Source organism: Monodon monoceros, unplaced genomic scaffold (assembly GCF_005190385.1).
Source record: "Monodon monoceros isolate NGI ecotype Baffin Bay Population unplaced genomic scaffold, NGI_Narwhal_1 Super_Scaffold_6, whole genome shotgun sequence".
NCBI classification, from domain to species: domain Eukaryota; kingdom Metazoa; phylum Chordata; class Mammalia; order Artiodactyla; family Monodontidae; genus Monodon; species Monodon monoceros.
This window is the reverse complement of record NW_021703783.1, coordinates 42,904,790-42,923,942: the sequence shown is the minus strand read 5'-3', so window position 1 is coordinate 42,923,942 and position 19,153 is coordinate 42,904,790. Positions and strand designations below refer to the sequence as shown.

The 19,153-nt window shown below is 42.4% G+C and overlaps 1 protein-coding gene across 1 annotated transcript; it reads right to left on the bottom strand.

The window, feature by feature from the left end:
- Nucleotides 1-527: 527 nt before the first annotated feature.
- HSD17B6 (hydroxysteroid 17-beta dehydrogenase 6) lies at nt 528-17,501 on the bottom strand. Its single transcript, XM_029204887.1, has 4 exons — nt 10,402-17,501; nt 7,798-8,056; nt 3,557-3,720; nt 528-1,106 (listed from the first exon to the last, which is right to left on the bottom strand). The coding sequence occupies exons 1-4, from the start codon at nt 10,712-10,714 to the stop codon at nt 889-891; spliced, it is 954 nt and encodes a 317-aa protein (XP_029060720.1). The 5' UTR covers nt 10,715-17,501; the 3' UTR covers nt 528-888.
- Between the last annotated feature and the right edge of the window lie 1,652 nt (nt 17,502-19,153).

Sequence of the window (19,153 nt, the reverse complement as noted above, 5' to 3'; positions counted from 1 at the left end):
AGCAAATACCAGAAAAAATAGCTAAAAGTCAAAAGCATTCGCCTCTGAGGAACAGCAATGAAGGTGGCGAACTGTTTGTTGTGTTTTCATTTTTAAGCTTTTAAGTATTAACTGAATTTTTAACTATGTATGTGTATATGATTTTGATTTAAAGATTAAAAATCATGGGCTTTCCTGGTGGTGCAGTGGTTCAGAGTCCGCCTGCCGATGCAGGGGACATGGGTTCGTGCCCCGGTCCGGGAGGATCCCGCATGCCGCGGAGCGGCTGGGCCCGTGAGCCATGGCCGCTGGGCCTGCGCGTCCGGAGCCTGTGCTCCGCAACAGGAGAGGCCACAGCAGTGAGAGGCCCGCGTACCGCAAAAAAAAAAAAAAAAAAATTAAAAATCATTTCTTTTTAAATAAGGAAGAAATATATCCCAAAACAGCTGGCAAATAGGGAGGAGAAAACAAAATTAAACATTTATTAAAAGTACCAAAGTATAGACCCATTTCAAGTTAAGGATAAACAGACCCACATTTCTCAATAGTCCTTGAGCAATAGTTTATCACAGCACAGAACAGCTATTCATTTACATTAAAAAATAACATCAAAACAAGCTAAATTGTTTCTGGTCTACTCTGTTTAATAGGGCAAGGAAGATTGATGCATTTTGGAAATACTATCATCAAAAAATGGTTAAAATGGTAAAGATTCATCACCTAAAGGTGTAAGCTTTGGATATCTGGAATAAAAACCTATTGGTTCTCTGATGGTGCCAGATAAATGAGTTTAGGCAAGAAAGTTTATTGTTACAAAAAGTATAGATGATACATAAAGATTATTGGGACACTAACAATCAATTTCAGATTTTTGTCTTCTTCATTTCAAGAGCCACCAACCAGTTTTCTTTAGACTGCCTGGGCTGGTTTGGGCCAAGATCTAGTCAATATGTAGTCTGCCAGTGATGTAGGTAAATAAGATAGAGGGATGAAGAAAAATTTAGCATCCCAGCCAGCTGAGTATCGAGTGCGGGGATGAACAGATGTCAGGGCATGTTCCATACAGTCAGTAACCAGGTTCAGGTTTGTGCTACAACTCAACATCCCTTGTTTCAGGAGATCGTGATCTGTATACAAAAAGAAAAATGGTGGTCAGCAATCTTATTGCTTATATTTTTAAGATCCTGTTGCATGCAGTCACAGAAGTCTAATTACATTTAATTGCCACAAGGATTAGGCCAATCAGACCTGTGCTTCCCAATATAACAGCCACTAGCCACATGCAGCTAATGAGCACTTAAAATACAGCTAGCATGACTGAAAACTGAATTTTGGGGGGGTGGGAGGTGTCGCTGCGCAGCACAGCGTGCGGTATCTTAGTTCTTCGACCAGCGACTGAAGCCGGGCCCCAGCAGTGAAAGCGCCAAGTCCTAACCACTGGACTGCCAGGGAATTCCCTGAAAACTGAATTTTTTAATTTAATTAATTTTAATTTTAAAACTCAATTCTGTTATTGGAAAACTTTTAAGTATGTTTGGAACAATATAGGTATGTGAATCTACTTTTTCAACTGGAAATTTTTTAACGTCTTTATTGAGATAATTCACATTCATAAAAACCATCCATTTAAAGTATACAAATCAATGACTTTTAGTATATCCAGAGTTGTGCAACCATCACCACAATCTAAGTTTAGGACATTTTCATCATCCCATACCCATTAGCAATCACTCCCATTTCCTGACAACCCACCCAGCCCTAGGCAACCACCAATCTACTTTCTGTCTCTATGGCTTGCCTTTTCTGGACACTTCATGTAAATAGAATCATACATTGTGGTCTTTTGTGACTGGCTTCTTTCAGGGGCAAAATGTTCTCAAGGTTCATCCTGTCATAGCATGGATCAGTACTTCATTTCTTTTAGTTGCCAAGTAATATTCCATTGTAGGGCTATACCACATTTTGTTTACCCATTCAACAGTCGATGGACATCTGAACCGTTTCCACTCTGGGGCTCTTATGAATAATGCTGCTGGTAACCATAAATTGTATTAAGCCAAATACAGAAGAAGTACCTCCCAGGGAAATTTAGCATGCAAGTTGAGATGTGCTATAAGTGTAAAATACACACCAATTTTCAAAGACTAATAGGAAAAAGAATATAAAATATCTTATTAATAGCTTTATATTGATAATAAATGTTGAAATGATAGTATTTTGGATATATCGGTCTTAAATAAAATGTATTATTAAAATTTATTTAACCTGTTTCTTTTCCTTTTTTAGAAAGTAGCTACTAGAAAATTTAAGATTACATATGTGGCTCTCATATATCTGTTGGACAGCACTGATCTAGATTATTCTGATCCATGGACAAGTATATGAACAATTTCAACTCCTTAAATCATGAAATACATATATCTCTCCTTTTACATATTGTCACTTCTTAGTAAATTCTATTTTCCTTTGATTTCTATTGCCAAACTACATGTACTCGCAAGGGGAAACGAATTCCCTAATAGTTTAAAACTTTAGGTGGAGAAGAGCTTAGAACAATGGCTGTGCCCCTGACATGTTAGGAACTGTAGTTCTCTAGCTTGAGTTCTGAGAGGCTGAGGAAGTTTTCTGTCAGCTAGCTTTTCCTTGTTCCAATTTCTCTTCCCTTTGTTGATGGTGACCCTCTTATGCCAGATGCACCTAGAAGACAGGGTTGTAGGTCGGGACTCTTCTGTCTGCACATCCCCCTTCTTTTCTCTGTACCGCAATATCACCCAAAGCCAGGGACAGGGCTACTGCTACCCACCACGGGGCCTTTTTGTGAAAGGGAAAAGAGAGCTGCTCCCTTTGCCCTTGGCAAGCTGCTGACTTCTCTGTGTGAAGAAAAAGCATCTCTTCCCCCCAGGAAGGTGCAGACCCACACAGTGTGCATGACTTAATTCTACTTAGAGGACTGCCTTCCCTGTTCCCCCAAAACTGCCTCCTCCTCCAGATCATCAGAATGGCATTCTTACACGAAATTAAACCATCTCACTCCTACCAGGCGCCCAGGGCCTGCACATGAGGTCTAGCCTCTGCGAATGGCCAATAGGGCCCTGCAAATCCGGTCCTAACTCACTTACCTCTCCCCACCTATATATACCCTCCCTCCCCTCACAATAAAACGTGGAGTTTGTGGCTAGGCTGTTACCCAAAGGGTAGATAATATTGAAGGCTGAACTTTAGTTAAGCAGGCCCCCACACCAGTCCTGACAAACTGTGGAGGGCACCCCCTCCCAAGACCCAGAGGCTCCATGCCTCTAACCATGTAATACCTCCCTGGTGTGCAGGTGGCCAGACTCACAGGTGACAAGGCAGGGCAGGCCCTGGCCCTAGGCTGCCTATATGGCCTCTTCCTCAGCCACAACAGCCATCACCAAGCCAACCATGAAGGCACTGGGACCTTCCTGAACCCCTCTTGTCCTGGGAAGGCTTTGTTTAAGGAGCTTTTTTCTCAGAAGATCTACCAATCATTCTCCACCAACCCTCTTTGTCCTTCTCATGCAAGGTTATCCATTATACCATCAAAAGAAAAGCTCACAGGTATCAAAAAACTTCTGTCCATAGGACTCCTTAATATGCACAGGGACTTCTTTCCAGACTTGTTTCGCTGCCTCTGAGGACTTCTGCAAATCTGACATTCCTGTTCTGAAGTAGCCAGGTTCAATTATGCTGATTTTCACCCCAAAATGTTGAAGCTCACGCCTAGGAAAAAGAAATCCTCAAGTTAACTCCTCTGATTGAAAGATACCACAATTTCAACGTTCTCAGGGAAAAAACAAAACAAAACAAAAAATAGTTATAAAAACACCTTTACTGAATATTTTAAAGAATAAAGAAATGGAAAGGAAAAAAATAAAATTTTAAACATCCCTAGATGCAACAATTGGGACATGATTATACAAACTACCATAACCATTCAATCCCACATCCACTCATTTAACAGAGTCATTAAGTTTCTACCACGTGCTATACACTGGAAATATGAAAACTACAAAGAATAATAAAAAAATTAGCATTTTTATGGCACCTACTGTGCTAAGTGTTTTACATGCACAACCTCAGTAAATTAAGACTCTGTTCACCACCCCAAAAAGCTCACAGTGGGTGAGTCTGACAAGTAAGCAAATAATTGCAATACAATTCAAAAGAATTTAAAGGAGAGGTATTCAAGGGGCTACACAAGTAGAGAGGAGGATATAGATTTTTCTGAGGGAGTCAGAGAAGGCTTCAGTGAGGAGAAAATGTTTCAGTTGAGCCTCAAAGGATAAAGAGGAAATTTCGCAGTGAGGAAAGAGGTGGAATGGAATACCAGGCAGCAGAAACTGCACACAGAGCGCAGGGGGCTGTGCAAAATTACGGTGTGTTCAAAGACAGCAAGCGACCATTAGTGGAATATGATGTGGGCATTAAAATAACAGGCCATTGGTCATTCCAGAGTATTCGGGTTAGTTCAAAAAACAGTTCCAAAAATACTTATCAGGAGCTGTGCATGTACCAGGCACTGTGCTAAGTGCTGCCTTCACCAAGTGAAGTAAGATGACATGGCGCACCATGTGAGAGGTATTCTCTCAGTACTCCAGGGACAGTGATGAGGGGTGCTCCCTGATCTAGAGGTTCAAGCAGCCTTGTTCGGGAAGATGAAGCCCAAGCTGACGTCAAGGAGAAATGTTTGGAACCATGGTCCATAAGAATGTAAAACATAAAGAATCATGAGTCTCTAAAGCCATGAGTGGTTCTCAAAGTGTAGACCCCAGATCAACAGCATCAACATCTGGGAGCTTGTTGGAAATGCAGATTATTGAGCCCCAGTCCAAACTTACAGTCAGAAACTCTGGGGGTGAGAACCAATAATCTGTTTGAACAAGCCCTTCAGGTGGCTCTGAGGCATGCTGAAAGTTAAGAACCACTGCTCTAAAGGAAAAGCCTCCCTTATCAAACCAAAACCTAAAACTTTCCAAGTCAGAGCTTCAGAAAATGATTCTCCAGGTGCCTGTGCGTGCTGGGGAAGAAGGAGGGGCTACGCAAGCCAGGGGTGCTTCAGCCCTCTACATTGCACCTCCCCTTGCAGCTTTCTCACAGATTCCCAACACGCCACAACATCTCCAGCCCCTCTAAAACTCCAGTTCAAATGTGGGACAAAACTTCCTTTTCCTGTTTAATCCTTAGCACAATTAAGGCAAACTGGAATTTTCTAAAGGAATTAGTGATTTAAAGGTTGGAAGGGCATATCTTTGTTCTTGGTCTGGGAATGAGTCAAGGAGTCCAAGAGTCATGAGTGGTAGTAAATCAGAAGGCAGCAGCCCTGTGGAAATAGACAGGATGTTGGGTAGGCAGAAAGCCAGACAAGGTGCCTGCCACATAGTAACAACTCATGTAGTGTCCACGGTTATTTCCCTATTCCCTTCCTGAGCAGATAATATATGCACAATGTATTAGATATATACCAGTCATGGCATGTGTTGGCTAAATAATGGACCCCAAAGATATCAGGTCCTAATCCCCAGAACCTGTAAATGTTACCTTATGTGGCAAAGATTTTGCAAGTTTGATTGAGTTAAGGATCTTGAGATAGGAAAACTGTGCCAGATTATCTGGGTGCATCCTAAATGCAATCACAACTATCCTTATAAAAGACGCAGAGGTAGATTTGAAGACCAACAGAGGAAGAGAAGGCAGCATGATCATGAAAGCAGAGATTGGAGTGATGTGGCCACAAGCCAAGGAATGCTGGCAGCCACCAGAAGCTGGAAGAGGCAAGTAATGAATTCTCTCCTAGAGCCTCTGGAAGGAACATGGCCCTGTCAACAACTGATTTTAGTTAGCCCAGTGATACTGATTTCAGACTTCTAGACTCCAGAACTGTGAGGGAATAAATATGTGTTGCTGTAGGACACCATATACCATAAATTACTTGTGGTAATTTATTACAGCAGCCATAGGAAGCTAATACATGGTGCCTATAATATTTATAGCTCATTTCCAAGTGAAACTGCCTTAGAGTCAGCCCCTGCTAAGGGAGAGTCTGTGCAGCACTATTTTGTACCATGTGACTGCACCCTCATGTCTATAGCTGACTGGACCAGGAATGGTACTTGATGGGAGGGGAGCCCCTCTCAGGACTAGACAGTGACTCTGCCTGTTATTACCTATATGGCCTTGGCAAATTACTGAACCTCTGTGCCTCAGTTTCCCTAGATATAGTCAACACAATAAAGATAAAATAACTCCTTCCTCATTGGGTTGCCATGAAAATTAAATGATTTATTAGATGGAAAGTACTCACAACAGTGCCTGACACATAATAAGTGCAAAAAATATCACATGATGCGGTGTCACCCGGCACACAAAAAATGAACTCAGCCAGTAGGAATCTCTGTCTCAGAAATTAAAATATAAGGGGGACTATAATAAGAAGGAGCAGCTGATAGAAGGACATGAAGCTGAAATGATGTATTTTAAAAAACCAGGAGGTAGAGGCAGGGCAATTAGGGATTGTGGCAAACTGAAGCTATAAGAAAGAAAAGAAGCTATTAGATAAAGAAAAGATATACAGAGTAAAGGATGGAAAAAGTTAGTTAGAAGCAGATGAGCACCAGAAAGAGTCACTGTGAAGAAACGAGGACAGGCTTACTTTAAGGAGGAAAGAAGACAGTCATCCTCTCTCCAGAAATGAAATTTTCTTAAGGATAAACCTTGAGAGTTAAAATGTGATGTGGTGACAGTAGACAGAGACTTGGGGTCAAAACACAGGTCTGAAATGTCATGAAGAACCTAGGGGTAAGACAGGAATAAAGACGCAGACCTACTGGAGGACGGACTTGAGGATATGGGGAGGGGGAAGGGTGAGCTTTGACAGGGCGAGAGAGAGTCATGGACATATACACACTAACAAACGTAGTAAGGTAGATAGCTAGGGGGAAGCAGCCGCAAGGCACAGGGATATTAGCTCCGTGCTTTGTGACAGCCTGGAGGGGTGGGATAGGGAGAGTGGGAGGGAGGGAGACGCAAGAGGGAAGAGATATGGGAACATATGTATATGTATAACTGATTCACTTTGTTATAAAGCAGAAACTAACACACCATTGTAAAGCAATTATACCCCAATAAAGATGTTTAAAAAAAAAATTTTTTTTAACTTAAAAAAAAAACACAGGTCTGCCAAATCATGGTCGTTGCAGCTGAACTTTGAGAAAGATACCAAAATCTGAGCCTCAGTTTCCTGTAAAAAACAGACTAGTAATAATACCTACACATCAGATTTTGGAAGTGATGAAACAAGATAATGCAGATGAGGGCTTCCCTGGTGGCGCAGTGGTTAAGAATCCACCTGCTGGGACTTCCCTGGTGGCGCAGTGGTTAAGAATCTGCCTGCCAATTCAGGGGACACGGGTTCGAGCCCTGGTCCGGGAAAATACCACATGCCACAGAGCAACTAAGCCTGTGCGCAACAACTATTGAGCCTGAGCTCTAGAGCCTGCAAGCCACAACTACTGAGCCCACGTGCCACAACTACTGAGGCCTGCGTGCCTAGAGCCTGTGCTCCGCAGCAAGAGAAGCCCTAGCAATGAGAAGCCTGCACACCGCAATGAAGAGTAGCCCCCACTCGCCGCAACTAGAGAAAGCCTGCGCGCAGCAACGAAGGCCCAACGCGGCCAAAAATAAAATTGTTTTTAATTTTAAAAATTAAGAAAAAAGATAATGTAGGTGAAAGTGACTAGCATGGTGTCTAAGACATATTTAAGTGCTCAGTAGTTGCTTTTGTTTTAACTTGAGAGTTACCTCAGAATATCTGAAAAGGCTTCCACTCCATACTTGGTGGAAGAGTAGACTCCTCCAAAGAAAGCAATTCTCCCAAGAATGCTGGAGACATTGACAATCCTCCCCTGTGCTCTCCTTACCAAGGGAAGCATGCTTAAGGTCACCTCTATCAAACCAATGAGGTTCACTTTGAGGGTATCCATATAGGCCTCAATCTTCAGCCACTCAGTGTAGCCATGCGGGTGAAAAATGCCTGCGTTGTTGACCAGACCCCAGAGCCCTGAAACAATAAAAATCAAAGCAGGAGTTCAGTTTCACACAAAAACGACAGACTTCTACCTTGATCGATCTTCCTGCTGAAGACAACTAAAAATGCTAGACAAAACATATTTTTTCAGTCTTCTTAAACACATCTATCACTAAGAAGGTAAAGGAAGTTCAGGCCAAAAACTAAGAGAAGGCACAAATCCAGAGAGGATAAACAGAACCCTGACACTAGCTTTTGATTCGAGGGAATTTGCCAACCAGTGTGAATTTGAACTTTAGTATTTATAGCATCAAAAAACATATACAATAAGAAGACATGAAGTCCAGGGCCCACCTAAGGTAGGGAGTCTAATAAAAGACACTTTCTGCATTAAACTGGAATCCTAAATGGCTACACTGTCACTTTAGCGATAGAGATAGAAAGGACTTGCAAAGGACTGAAAGTAAAACTGCCTATCTTGAGCTCTGGTGTTGGGGGGAGGAGGGAAGAATCGGCCCCAAGGACCAAAAGAAAAGAAGATTTGGTGGAGATGAGATAATAAGAGTCCTTCCTCCTTTAGATTTGGTGAGTTTGAGGTTCCAGCAGAATTTCCAGATGAGAAAGCCAGCAAGTAGTTGGGAATTCAGGGAAGAAATAATTTAGAAATCAAGGACAAAAAGGTAATAGGTTAAACTATGGGTAACTAGGGTCCATTCAACATTTGTTGAGCCCTTAACATGTACCAGACAATATGTCGGAAACTGGAAATACAATAATGGGTAAGAGAGGTCCATGTCCTCAAGGAGCACACTCTCTAACAGATGGGAAAACAATAAAAATAATAATAACAATACAGTAGAAATAAACCACTGTGCACAGCACAGAGGCTATAACTACCCATAACACCTGACTCTAGAGTCAAGAACATCCTCAGGTAGGAGTAATATTTTAAAGTCAATTTTCTAATTTAAAGTAAATTAAAAAAAAATTCCTCAATCCAAACAAAACAATTTTATTACTAGTTTGCAACTCCTAGCATGAATATATATTTAGGGAGTCCAATTATCAGGATCTATTGAATCATAAAACAAGTGGAGGAAAAAGAAGGGGATCAAAGAGGATTTGGATAATATCCAGAGAAAATGAAACTTAGAAAAGAGGATTTATCCATAATTGCCAAAAATTAAAACCAACCAAGATGTCCTTCAGTAAGTGAATGGATAAGCAAACTGTGGTACATACAATGGAATATTATTCAGTGATAAAATGAAATGAGCTATCAAGCCACAGGAAAACATGGAGGGACATTAAATGCATATTGTTAAATGGAAGAAGCCAGTCTAAAAGACTTCATACAATATGATTCCAACTACATGACATTTGGGAAAAGGCAAAACTATGGAAACAGTAAAAAGCTGTGTAGTTGCCAAGGTTTGGGGGGAGGTGGGGAGAGCAGAGGAGATGAATAGGTGGAGCACAGAGGATTTTTAGGGCACTGAAATTATTCTACATTATATTGTACTATAACGGTAGACACAGGATATTTTACACTTGGCAAAACCCATAGAACCGTACAACAAATAGTGGATCCTAATGTAAACTATGGACTCTAGTTAATGATAATGTATCAATATTGGTTTATCAATGTAATAAATGTACTACACCAATGCAAGATATTAATAACAGGAGAAACTGTAAGAGGGGGGTTGTATATGGGAACTCTGTACTTTTCAACTTTTCTATAAACCTATAACTGCTCTAAGAAGTACAGTCTATTAATTACAAAAAGTAAAATAGGGCTTCCCTTGTGGCGGAGTGGTTGAGGGTCCGCCTGCCAATGCAGGGGACGCGGGTTCGTGCCCTGGTCCAGGAGGATCCCACGTGCCGCGGAGTGGCTGGGCCCGTGAGCCCTGGCCGCTGAGCCTGCGCATCCGGAGCCTGTGCTCCGCAACGGGAAAGGCCACAGCAGTGAGAGGCCCGCGTACCGCAAAAATAAAATAAAATAAAATAAAAGACCAAAGGCTGACTTCCAGGGATGTCTATATTTTAGATAGTAGAAGAATCAGATGTCTATATTTTAGATAGTAGAAGAATCAGATTCTTAAGAACACCTTGAAAATTCTTCAGACATGAAGAATTGCGGTTGTAAACACTCCACTTGCAAGGTGAGATAACAGCCTCAAATCTACTGGGTTCATTTTTCAATGTTACATTGTTAAGGAAATGAAACACTGCAGAAGATCACAACTGTCCTTCAAATGACAAAGCCAGCTTTTCAAGCCCTGCTTTTGAGATTATATATATATAATATATATATACACATAAAACTTTAACATCTTCATTCCTAAGTAAATGAAAGAAAAAATACTTCTCCATACCTCTGTTCCCCACACGCTCCTTCACCCACTCAGTGGCCGCAGTGATGCTCTCAGTCTTGGTGACGTCCAGGATCACCGTCTCCAACCTGTCTGATGTCTGGTTCCTCAGCTGCTCGGCCCCCTGCTCCGTCAGACACGCAGCCAGAACCCTCAAGCCTCGCAGGTGCAGCTGCCTGGCCAGCAGGTTCCCGAAGCCCGAGTCACAGCCCGTGATGAAGACGAACTTGTCCTGGAGGTGGCTCACCACCTGCCTCTCCTGGTACCAGCGCAGGAGGTAGTACAGGCCCACAAGGACCGCCAGGTACAGCCACATGGTGAGGGGACCTCCTTCGAAAGAAAAAGAAGAGGGACTTCCCTGGTGGCGCAGTGGCTAAGCATCCGCCTGCCAATGCAGGGACACGGGTTCAAGCCCTGGTCCAGGAAGATCCCACATGCTGCAGAGCAACTAAGCCTGTGCGCCACAACTACTGAGCCTGCGTGCCACAACTACTGAAGCCCGTGCGCCTAGAGCCCATACTCCGCAACAAGAGAAGTCGCTGCAATGAGAAGCCTGCGCACTGCAATCAAGAGTAGCCCTCTCTTGCCGCAACTAGAGAAAGCCCGCGCGCAGAAACGAAGACCCAACGCAGCCAAAAATAAATAATTTTTAAAAAAAGAAAAGAAAAAGAGCTTTCATTTTATTCCTTCCTTTTTTCTCTCACTAGTATTTACTGAGTATTGACTATGTGCCAGGCATTGCACTAAGTGCTGGGACTCTGTATTAACTAATACTTGGTCCTACCCTCTAGCCACAGTCTAGAGGGGGGAGTCAGGGAAGTAACCAAACAAATGCACTGCAATGTGGTAGGTGCCAAACAGAAGTACATACAGTCTAATGAGACTATAAAGGAGGGTGACCCACTGCCCGCAAAGTTAGAAACGGATTCACAGAGGCAGTGATTTTGGAACTACTTCCAACAAAATAGTTAAGAGTTCAAAAAGTGGACAAGGGGGGGGGGGGGGGTGGGGGTGTGTGTGATGAATTGGGGGATTGGGACTGACATATATACACTAATATGTATGAAATGGATAGCTAATAAGAAACTGCTGTATAAAAAAATAAATAAAATTCTTAAAAAAAAAAAAAAAGTGGACAAGGATAAAAGGACATTCCAGGCAGCAATAGTGTGTACACGAATGGAGTGGCGAGCAGCGTAGAACTTCCTGACACCTGTGAGAAGTTCAGAGGATGCAGAGAGCACACGGAGGAAGAAATGAAGACGAGGTAGTGAGAGGCCAGGCTAGGAAGGGTCCTGTGGGTCACACTAAGGAATCTGGAGGTTATCTTACAGGCAACAAGGGTGTGCCATTAGAAGGTATTAAACTGAAGACTAATGTCCCGATTTAGCTTTAGCAAGATTTGTCTCACAGTGGGAGTGGAGGATGGATTAAACAGGAAGGGGTGTGATGAAGGCAAAGAGATTAGTTAAGAGACCCAGCAGTTTGGGTGAGACATTGCAGCCAAAGCAGTTTGTAAATATAGACCAATCAGATGCATTATTGAAATGAGTGTTCAGAGATGCCTACCTTTCTATACGTAGTTCTAGAGAAACATCCACCATTTGGGGCAATCTATAGTTGTTGGCTGAACTAACATATGACTCATAAAGTCATAGGCAGAGGTCAAAGATGGGTGTGGGCCCACTAGGACATCATAAGGCCTACACAATGCCTACCGTAGCTTGGCTTTAAGGTCCTCCCAGTGCTCTGGCCCTTGATTTCCTTCTTAGCTTTCTCTTTTACCACACCTCTTTTGCACCCTACTCTTTAGTCATAACAAGCACCCTGCAGTACTCCACACAGTACAGGCTTTTCATGCCTCAGCGTACAACTCTCTCTACAATTCCTTCTTTCCCAGCTCTCATCCACTTGACAAATAATACTCATCTGTTAAGCCTCCACTGAACCATCATTTTCATTCAACAAACATCAATTCAACATCTACTATGAGTCAGACATGATGTTAGGCACTGATACACACAAGTGAACAAAACAAGGTTCCATTATTCATTGAATTCACAGTCTAAGTGTAAAGACTGACAAGAAAACAATGCAATATACAGTCGTCCCTTGGTAGCCGCAGAGGACTGGTTACAGGACCCTTCACAGATACCAGAATCTGAAGATGTTTATATCCCTTATGTAAAATGGCATAGTATTTGCATATAACCTATGAACATCCTCCCGTACACTTTTTTTCTTTTTTAACATCTTTACTGGGGTATAATTGCTTTACAATGGTGTTTTAGCCGTACACTTTAAATCATCTCTAGATTACTTATAATACTTAATTCAATCTAAGTGCTATGGAATAGTTGTAAACACAATGTAAATGCTATGTATCGATAAGTAGTTATAAAAACAATGTAAATGCTATGTAAATAGTTGCTGGCATGCAGCAAATTCAAGTTTTGCCTTTTAGAACTTTCTGGAAAATTTTTTTCTAATATTTTTGATCTGTGGATGGTTGAATCTGCAGGTGCAAAACTCATAGATATGGAGGGCCAACCACAATAGAGTAAGAGCAGGATGCTGTTGAAGCATACAGGAGAGGCTTCCAAGCCAGTCCAGGGAGATCTGAGAAGTTTCCTAGTGAGAGTAAAATACAACTTGAGATCTAAAGCGTAACAAAATAAAAACAAAAGCAGCTAATGCTTGCATAGCACTTGCTGTGTATCAGGCCCTGTTCTAAGCATTTCACATATATTAACTTATTGAATTCTCACAACAGCCCCATAAGGCAGGTCCTGTCAATATCCCTGTGTGTCGGTTCAGATGCCAAGACAGAACTAGACGTTCAAGGGACTCATTGAGGGAAACAACTTATAGAGAATAAAGGGGGAAAGTGCAGGAATAGGTGCCAATACATGTCTGACACCTCTGAAAGAAGAGAGAGAAGAAAGAAGGAATTAAAAGGAAGAAACTCTAACTACAGTTCAGCCCTGAGAAAGTCTCAGCTAGGCTGATGAGGGTCCTTGAGCAAAGATTGCCAGTAGAGTCCCACATTGGGCCGAACTGGTTAGAACTTTCAGTCCCACCTCCAGGGAGAGGAGAGGGGCTGGAGATTGAGTTTAATCACTAATGGCTAATGATTTAAATCAATTATGCCTAAGTAATGAAGCCTCATCAAAACCAAAAAGAACAGGGTTCAGAGAGCTTCCAGGTGAACATATGGAGATTCAGGGAAAGTGGTGTACTTGGAGAGGGCATGGAAGCTCTGCACCCTTTCCCCATAACTTACCCTAAGCATCTCTTCCATCTGGCTGCTCCTGAGTTGTACGCTTTTTTAATAAACTAGTAATCAGATAAGTAAAATGTTTCTGTGAGTTCTGTTAGCCACTCTAGCAAATTAATCGAACCCAAGGATGGGGTTGTTGGATCCTCCAATCTATAGCCAGTCCGTCAGAAGCACAGATGATAATTTGGGCTTGCAACTGGTGTCTGAAGTGAGGGGTGAAGAGGGTAGTCTTGTAGGACTGAACCCTTGGCCTGTGGAATCTCATGCTGTCTCCTGGTAGTTAGTGTCAGAACTGAGTTGAATTGTGGGACATCTAGCTGGTGTTACAGAGAATTGCTTGTAATTGGGTCCAGAACTGTTAAGGGGATAGGGGAATAAAATTAGAGGAGGCAGTGAAGGGGAGAAAACAGTGGATAGAGACATTTAATACTCCCTCCCTCCTCTTCTCTTTCTCTCCTTTTCCCCTTCCCCCCACCTCCCTATTCTCTCCCCTCCCCCAAGCTTTCTGCTCTCTCCAATCTGAGAACTCTGTGTTCTCTAGCCAGCTGCCTCTGTTCTGCCCAACTGTCATTCTCTGGTGCACTGTAGTAACAGAGCTTCATCCTGCTTGTTTACTGACTAAAAGGGTAATTTCCTGATGCCAGTCAAAGATGAAAATCCATTTCCCCCATTAGGAAGAAGCTTGGAACCCACAGCCTCTCTAGGTATTACTACTCAACCATCACAGAGCAAGAAGACTAAACCTGCAGAAGAAATATGCCAGGCCAGGCAGAATCCCAAAACGTGAGCCCAAAGTGAACATTAATCAAATACCTGCAGATGCCCTGACTATTTCAAATATCTATATCCCTTGACCTGACCATTTTCTGAGGTTCTGTCCTGTATTTCTAATTTCCTTAAGTACTCTCCAGCCAGCTGTGTAGCCAGAAACTCAATATATCCAAGATAGAACACATCATATTTTCTCCTAAAACTGTTTCTCCTCCAGTATTCCCAATTTCTATTTATATGACTTTTTAGTCTTAAGGCTCTGACACTTCCTCTTCATTGCCCCATGCATTCCCTCGGGAGACGAGGCTGTAGAGTCTAGCTCTCTAGTATCTGGAGCACCTGTCCCCTCCCCTTCATTCCTATGGCCACATCCATTGTTCAATCCTTCAACATTCAGTACCTCTTGCTTGGCTTATCATAGAAGCCTTCTCACCATCCCCACAGCGTCAGTCCCTTCCCCTCTCCTCCACATGGTGCTGTCTGGTTAATTTTCCTAAAGCACAGCTCTGGTGATGTGACTACCTGAAAAGCATCCAACCTACTAAATAAAATCTAAATCATCTTAATCCATGATTGGGCCTCAACCTTATCTCCCACTCCTCCCACTCACATGGCCTATGTTCCATCCAAACCAAACAGCCTGCTGCTCTCCATTTATTCATGCCCTGCTCTTTCCACGCTCCCCCGTGGTCTCACCATTCCCTTTGCCTGAAATGCTCTTCTTGCTTATCTGTGCATGTCAGTAGACTACCTGTCCTGCAAGACTCAGCAAATCACACTTCCTCCATATAAAGCCATCTCTGAATTATCAACAGCAGGTCTGCTCTCCCATAACAATCTATTCATACCTCTCCTGTGTAGCTCATCTCTCCAACTGGACTGGTACTCCTGGGATAGTTCTGTGACCGATTCATCTTTATACACAGCACCTACTTCAGGGCTTTGGTCCAGTATATAGTTGAACTGAATAAACAGTTACCACTTCTGGAAGAGCCTGTTTGTTTTTAACATATATTCAGAAAACAGTGCCACTGTACCCAATTGATCAACTATGGTTGTACATCACCATTTTATTTGCTGCATTATTTTTCTTTTTCTTGAAAGTAGCAACTATATAATATAATACATAGTAAGTGTTTCTACACATTTTCTCCTTCTCTACAGATATTTAGAAAGTGTCTAACTTCACGAAGACACAGAGAAGCAAGTGTAAGCCAAGACTGTGCTTCCTCACCCTGACCATTCTGCCTGGAACCTGGTACATCCTCACTCATCATATTCAGTCACGTTCCAAACCCTAGAGATTCTTTAATATTATCTCTTACATCTCTGCCCTTCCTTACATTCTACCTTGGTTTTTACCTTCACTCTTCTTACCTGGCCTAAAGCCTCCTAAATTATCTCCCCATTTCCAGTTCATTCTACACACCACTGCAGGATGAATTTTTCTCAAGCCCTGTCATGCCATTCCCTTTCAGCAGTCCCCAGTGGTCCACCAAATACAGGATAAACTCCTCACCAGATGATTCTAGGCCCTCCGCTATAGTCCATCTCACAAATGTCAGCTTGCAGTCTAGTTAGGAAACTCACTGTTTCTCAAACCTGCCAGTGTATTTTGGCCTCTAGGGCTTTGCTCTTGCTATTTCCTCTACTCGTTCACTGAAACAAGCAGTTATTAAACATCAAATCTGCACCAAGTTCTGGGTAAGTGCTGAGAATACAGAGATGAGCGTAACCTAGTGCCTACCCTTAAGGAGCTCACAGAACTAGTGGGGGATATAAAAACAGAAATAAATTATTAAGAAAATGTGGAAAGGACAACAAGAGAAAGTGCTTATTTTTGCCTAAGGTGTCATGGAAGAGGTAGCATTAGAGGAGAACAGAAGTTCAGCGCACTAAGCAGAATGAAGAGAAGCATACCTCAGGCAGCAGGAACAGGATGGGAGACGGCACAGAGGTTTATAAGGCTATATGCCATGGAGTAGCAAAAGGTGATGCTGGAAAGACAGGTAGGGGCCTGATCATGAAAGCCCTTGGTTGGCATACCAAAGAATGTAGGACTTCCCTGGTGGCACAGTGGTTGAGAGTCCGCCTGCCAATGCAGGGGACACGGGTTCCATCCCTGGTCCGGGAAGATCCCACATGCCACGGAGCAACTAAGCCCGTGTGCCACAACTACTGAGTCTGCACTCTAGAGCCCACGAGCCACAACTACTGAGCCCATGTGCCACAACTAGTGAAGCTCACATGCCTAGAGCCCGTGCTCTGCAACAAGAGAAGCCACCGCAATGAGCCCATGCACTGTAACGAAAAGTAGCCCCTGCTCGCCACAACTAGAGAAAGCCTGCATGCAGCAACGAAGACCCAACGCAGACAAAAATAAAAAAGAATGTAGATTGTGTCCTCAATTTTGTCATTTATGCATTCAATCAACATTTTTTGAGCACCCACTATGTGCCAGGCACTGTTAGGTGCTGACCACTCATATACTGCTGATGGCAACATAAAATGGTATAGCTGCACTGGAACCTTGAAAACACTATGCTTAGTTGAAAAAGATCACATATTGTATGATTGAATTTATATGAAATTTCCAGCATAGGCAAACCTATAGAAACAGAAAGTAGGTGAGTGGTTGCCTAGGACTGGATTGGGGGAGTTGGGGGAAAATAGGGAGGGTGACTGCTAAAGTGTAAGGGAATTCTTTTGGGAGTAATGAAAATGTTCTAAAATTGATTGTAGTGATGGTCACACAACTCTGTGAATATACTAAGAGCTAATGAATTGTATACTTTAAATGGGTGAATTGTATGTGTGAATTATACCTCAATAAAGTTTTTAAATAATAAAATAGACATAATAAATATGTTATAAGAGGGTATGCAGGGCTTCCCTGGTGGCACAGTGGTTGAGAGTCCGCCTGCCGACGCAGGGGACACGGGTTCGTGCCCCGGTCCGGGAAGATCCCACATGCCGCGGAGCGGCTGGACCTGTGAGCCATGGCCACTGAGCCTGCGCGTCCGGAGCCTATGCTCCGCAACGGGAGAGGCCACAACAGTGAGAGGTCCGTGTACCGCAAAAAAAAAAAAAAAAAAAAAGAGGGTATGCACTTTGGAAAAAAGAAGAAAAGCAGGGACTTCCCTGGCGGTCCAGTGGTTAAGACTCCACGCTTCCACTTCAGGGGGCATGGGTTCGATCCCAGGTCGGGGAACTAAGATCCCACATGCCACACCTCACAACCAAAAAAAAAGAAAAATAGCAGAGTAAGGGGGATCAAGAGGGCTGAGGGGGGGCAGTTTGCAGCATTAAATATGGTGATCAGAGTAGGCCTCACTGAGAAAGCAACATCTGAGCAAAGACAGACAAGAGGCAGAAGAGTTGAACATGAAACAGGTATGAGCAGGAAGGGAAGAATTTGAAATATGCAAGAGGCAGATGTCCTAGGACCTAGTAATTAGATGGGATAGTCCTAGGAAAATTCCCAGTTTAAAATCCCTGAGATGCAAGGATGGTTGAATATACACAAGAATGTATCAATAAATGTGATATAGCACATTAACAGAATGAAAGATTAAAATCATATGATCATCTCAATAGATGCAGAAAAAGCATTTGACAAAATTCAACATCCTTTCAGGATGAAAACTCTCAACAAATTGGGTATAGAAGGAACATGCTTCAACATAATAAAGGCCATATATGACAAGCCCACAGCTAACATCATACTCAATGGTTAAAGACTGGAGGCTTTTTCCTCTAAGATCAGGAACAAGAAAGACAAGGTGCCCACTCTCACCATTCCTATTCAACGTAGTACTAGAAGCCCTAGCTAGAGCAATCAGGAATGAGAAAGAATAAAAGGCATCCAAATCAGAAAGGAAGTAAAATTGCCTCCATTTGCAGATAATACGGTCTTGTACATAGAAAATGCTAAACACTCCACAAAAATCTGTTAGAACTAATGAAATAATTCAGTAACGTTTCAGGTTTTAAAAAAAGAAACACAGAAAAATTCAGTTGCATTTCTGTACACTAACAATGAACTATCTGAAAAAGAAAAAGAAAAATTCTATTTACCATAGTATCAAAAACAATAAAATACTTACGAATAATTTAACCAAGGAGGTGAAAGAACTATACACTGAAAACTACAAGACTTGACTAAAGAAACTGTAGAAGACACAAACAAATGGAAAGATATCCCATATTCATAAATCAGAACAATTCATATTATTTTTTGGGTTTTTTAATTTTATTTATTTATTTATTTATTTATGGCTGTGTTGGATCTTCATTGCTGCACATGGGCTTTCTCTAGTTGCAGTGAGCGAGGGCTACTCTTTGTTGTGGTGCGAGGGCTTCTCATTGCGGTGGCTTCTCTTGTTGCGGAGCACGGGCTCTAGGAGTGCAGGCTTCAGTAGTTGTGGTTCGCGGGCTCTAGAGCGCAGGCTCAGTAGTTGTGGCACACGGGCTTAGTTGCTCTGTGGCATGTGGGATCTTTCCAGACCAGGGCTTGAACCCATATCCCATGCATTGGCAGGTGGATTATTAACCACTGTGTCACCAGGGAAGTCCCAAGAATTCATATTGTTAAATGTCCGTACTACCCAAACCATCTATAGATTCAATATGATCCCTATCAAAATTCCAATGGCATTTTTCACAGAAATAGAAAAAACAATCGTAAAATTCTTATGGAACCAC

Bases quoted from the DNA above. Each gene is read 5' to 3' on its own strand.
- HSD17B6 (XM_029204887.1), bottom strand. From the start codon at position 10,714: ATGTGGCTGTACCTGGCGGTCCTTGTGGGCCTGTACTACCTCCTGCGC. The intron at 3,721-7,797 runs GTAACTCTCAAG...TCTTTTTCCTAG, and splicing joins GCCTTTTCAGATATTCTGAG to GCGTGAGCTTCAACATTTTG. The intron at 1,107-3,556 runs GTGAGCTTTTCT...TTTTGTATACAG, and splicing joins ACAGAAGTTTTTTGATACCT to ATCACGATCTCCTGAAACAA.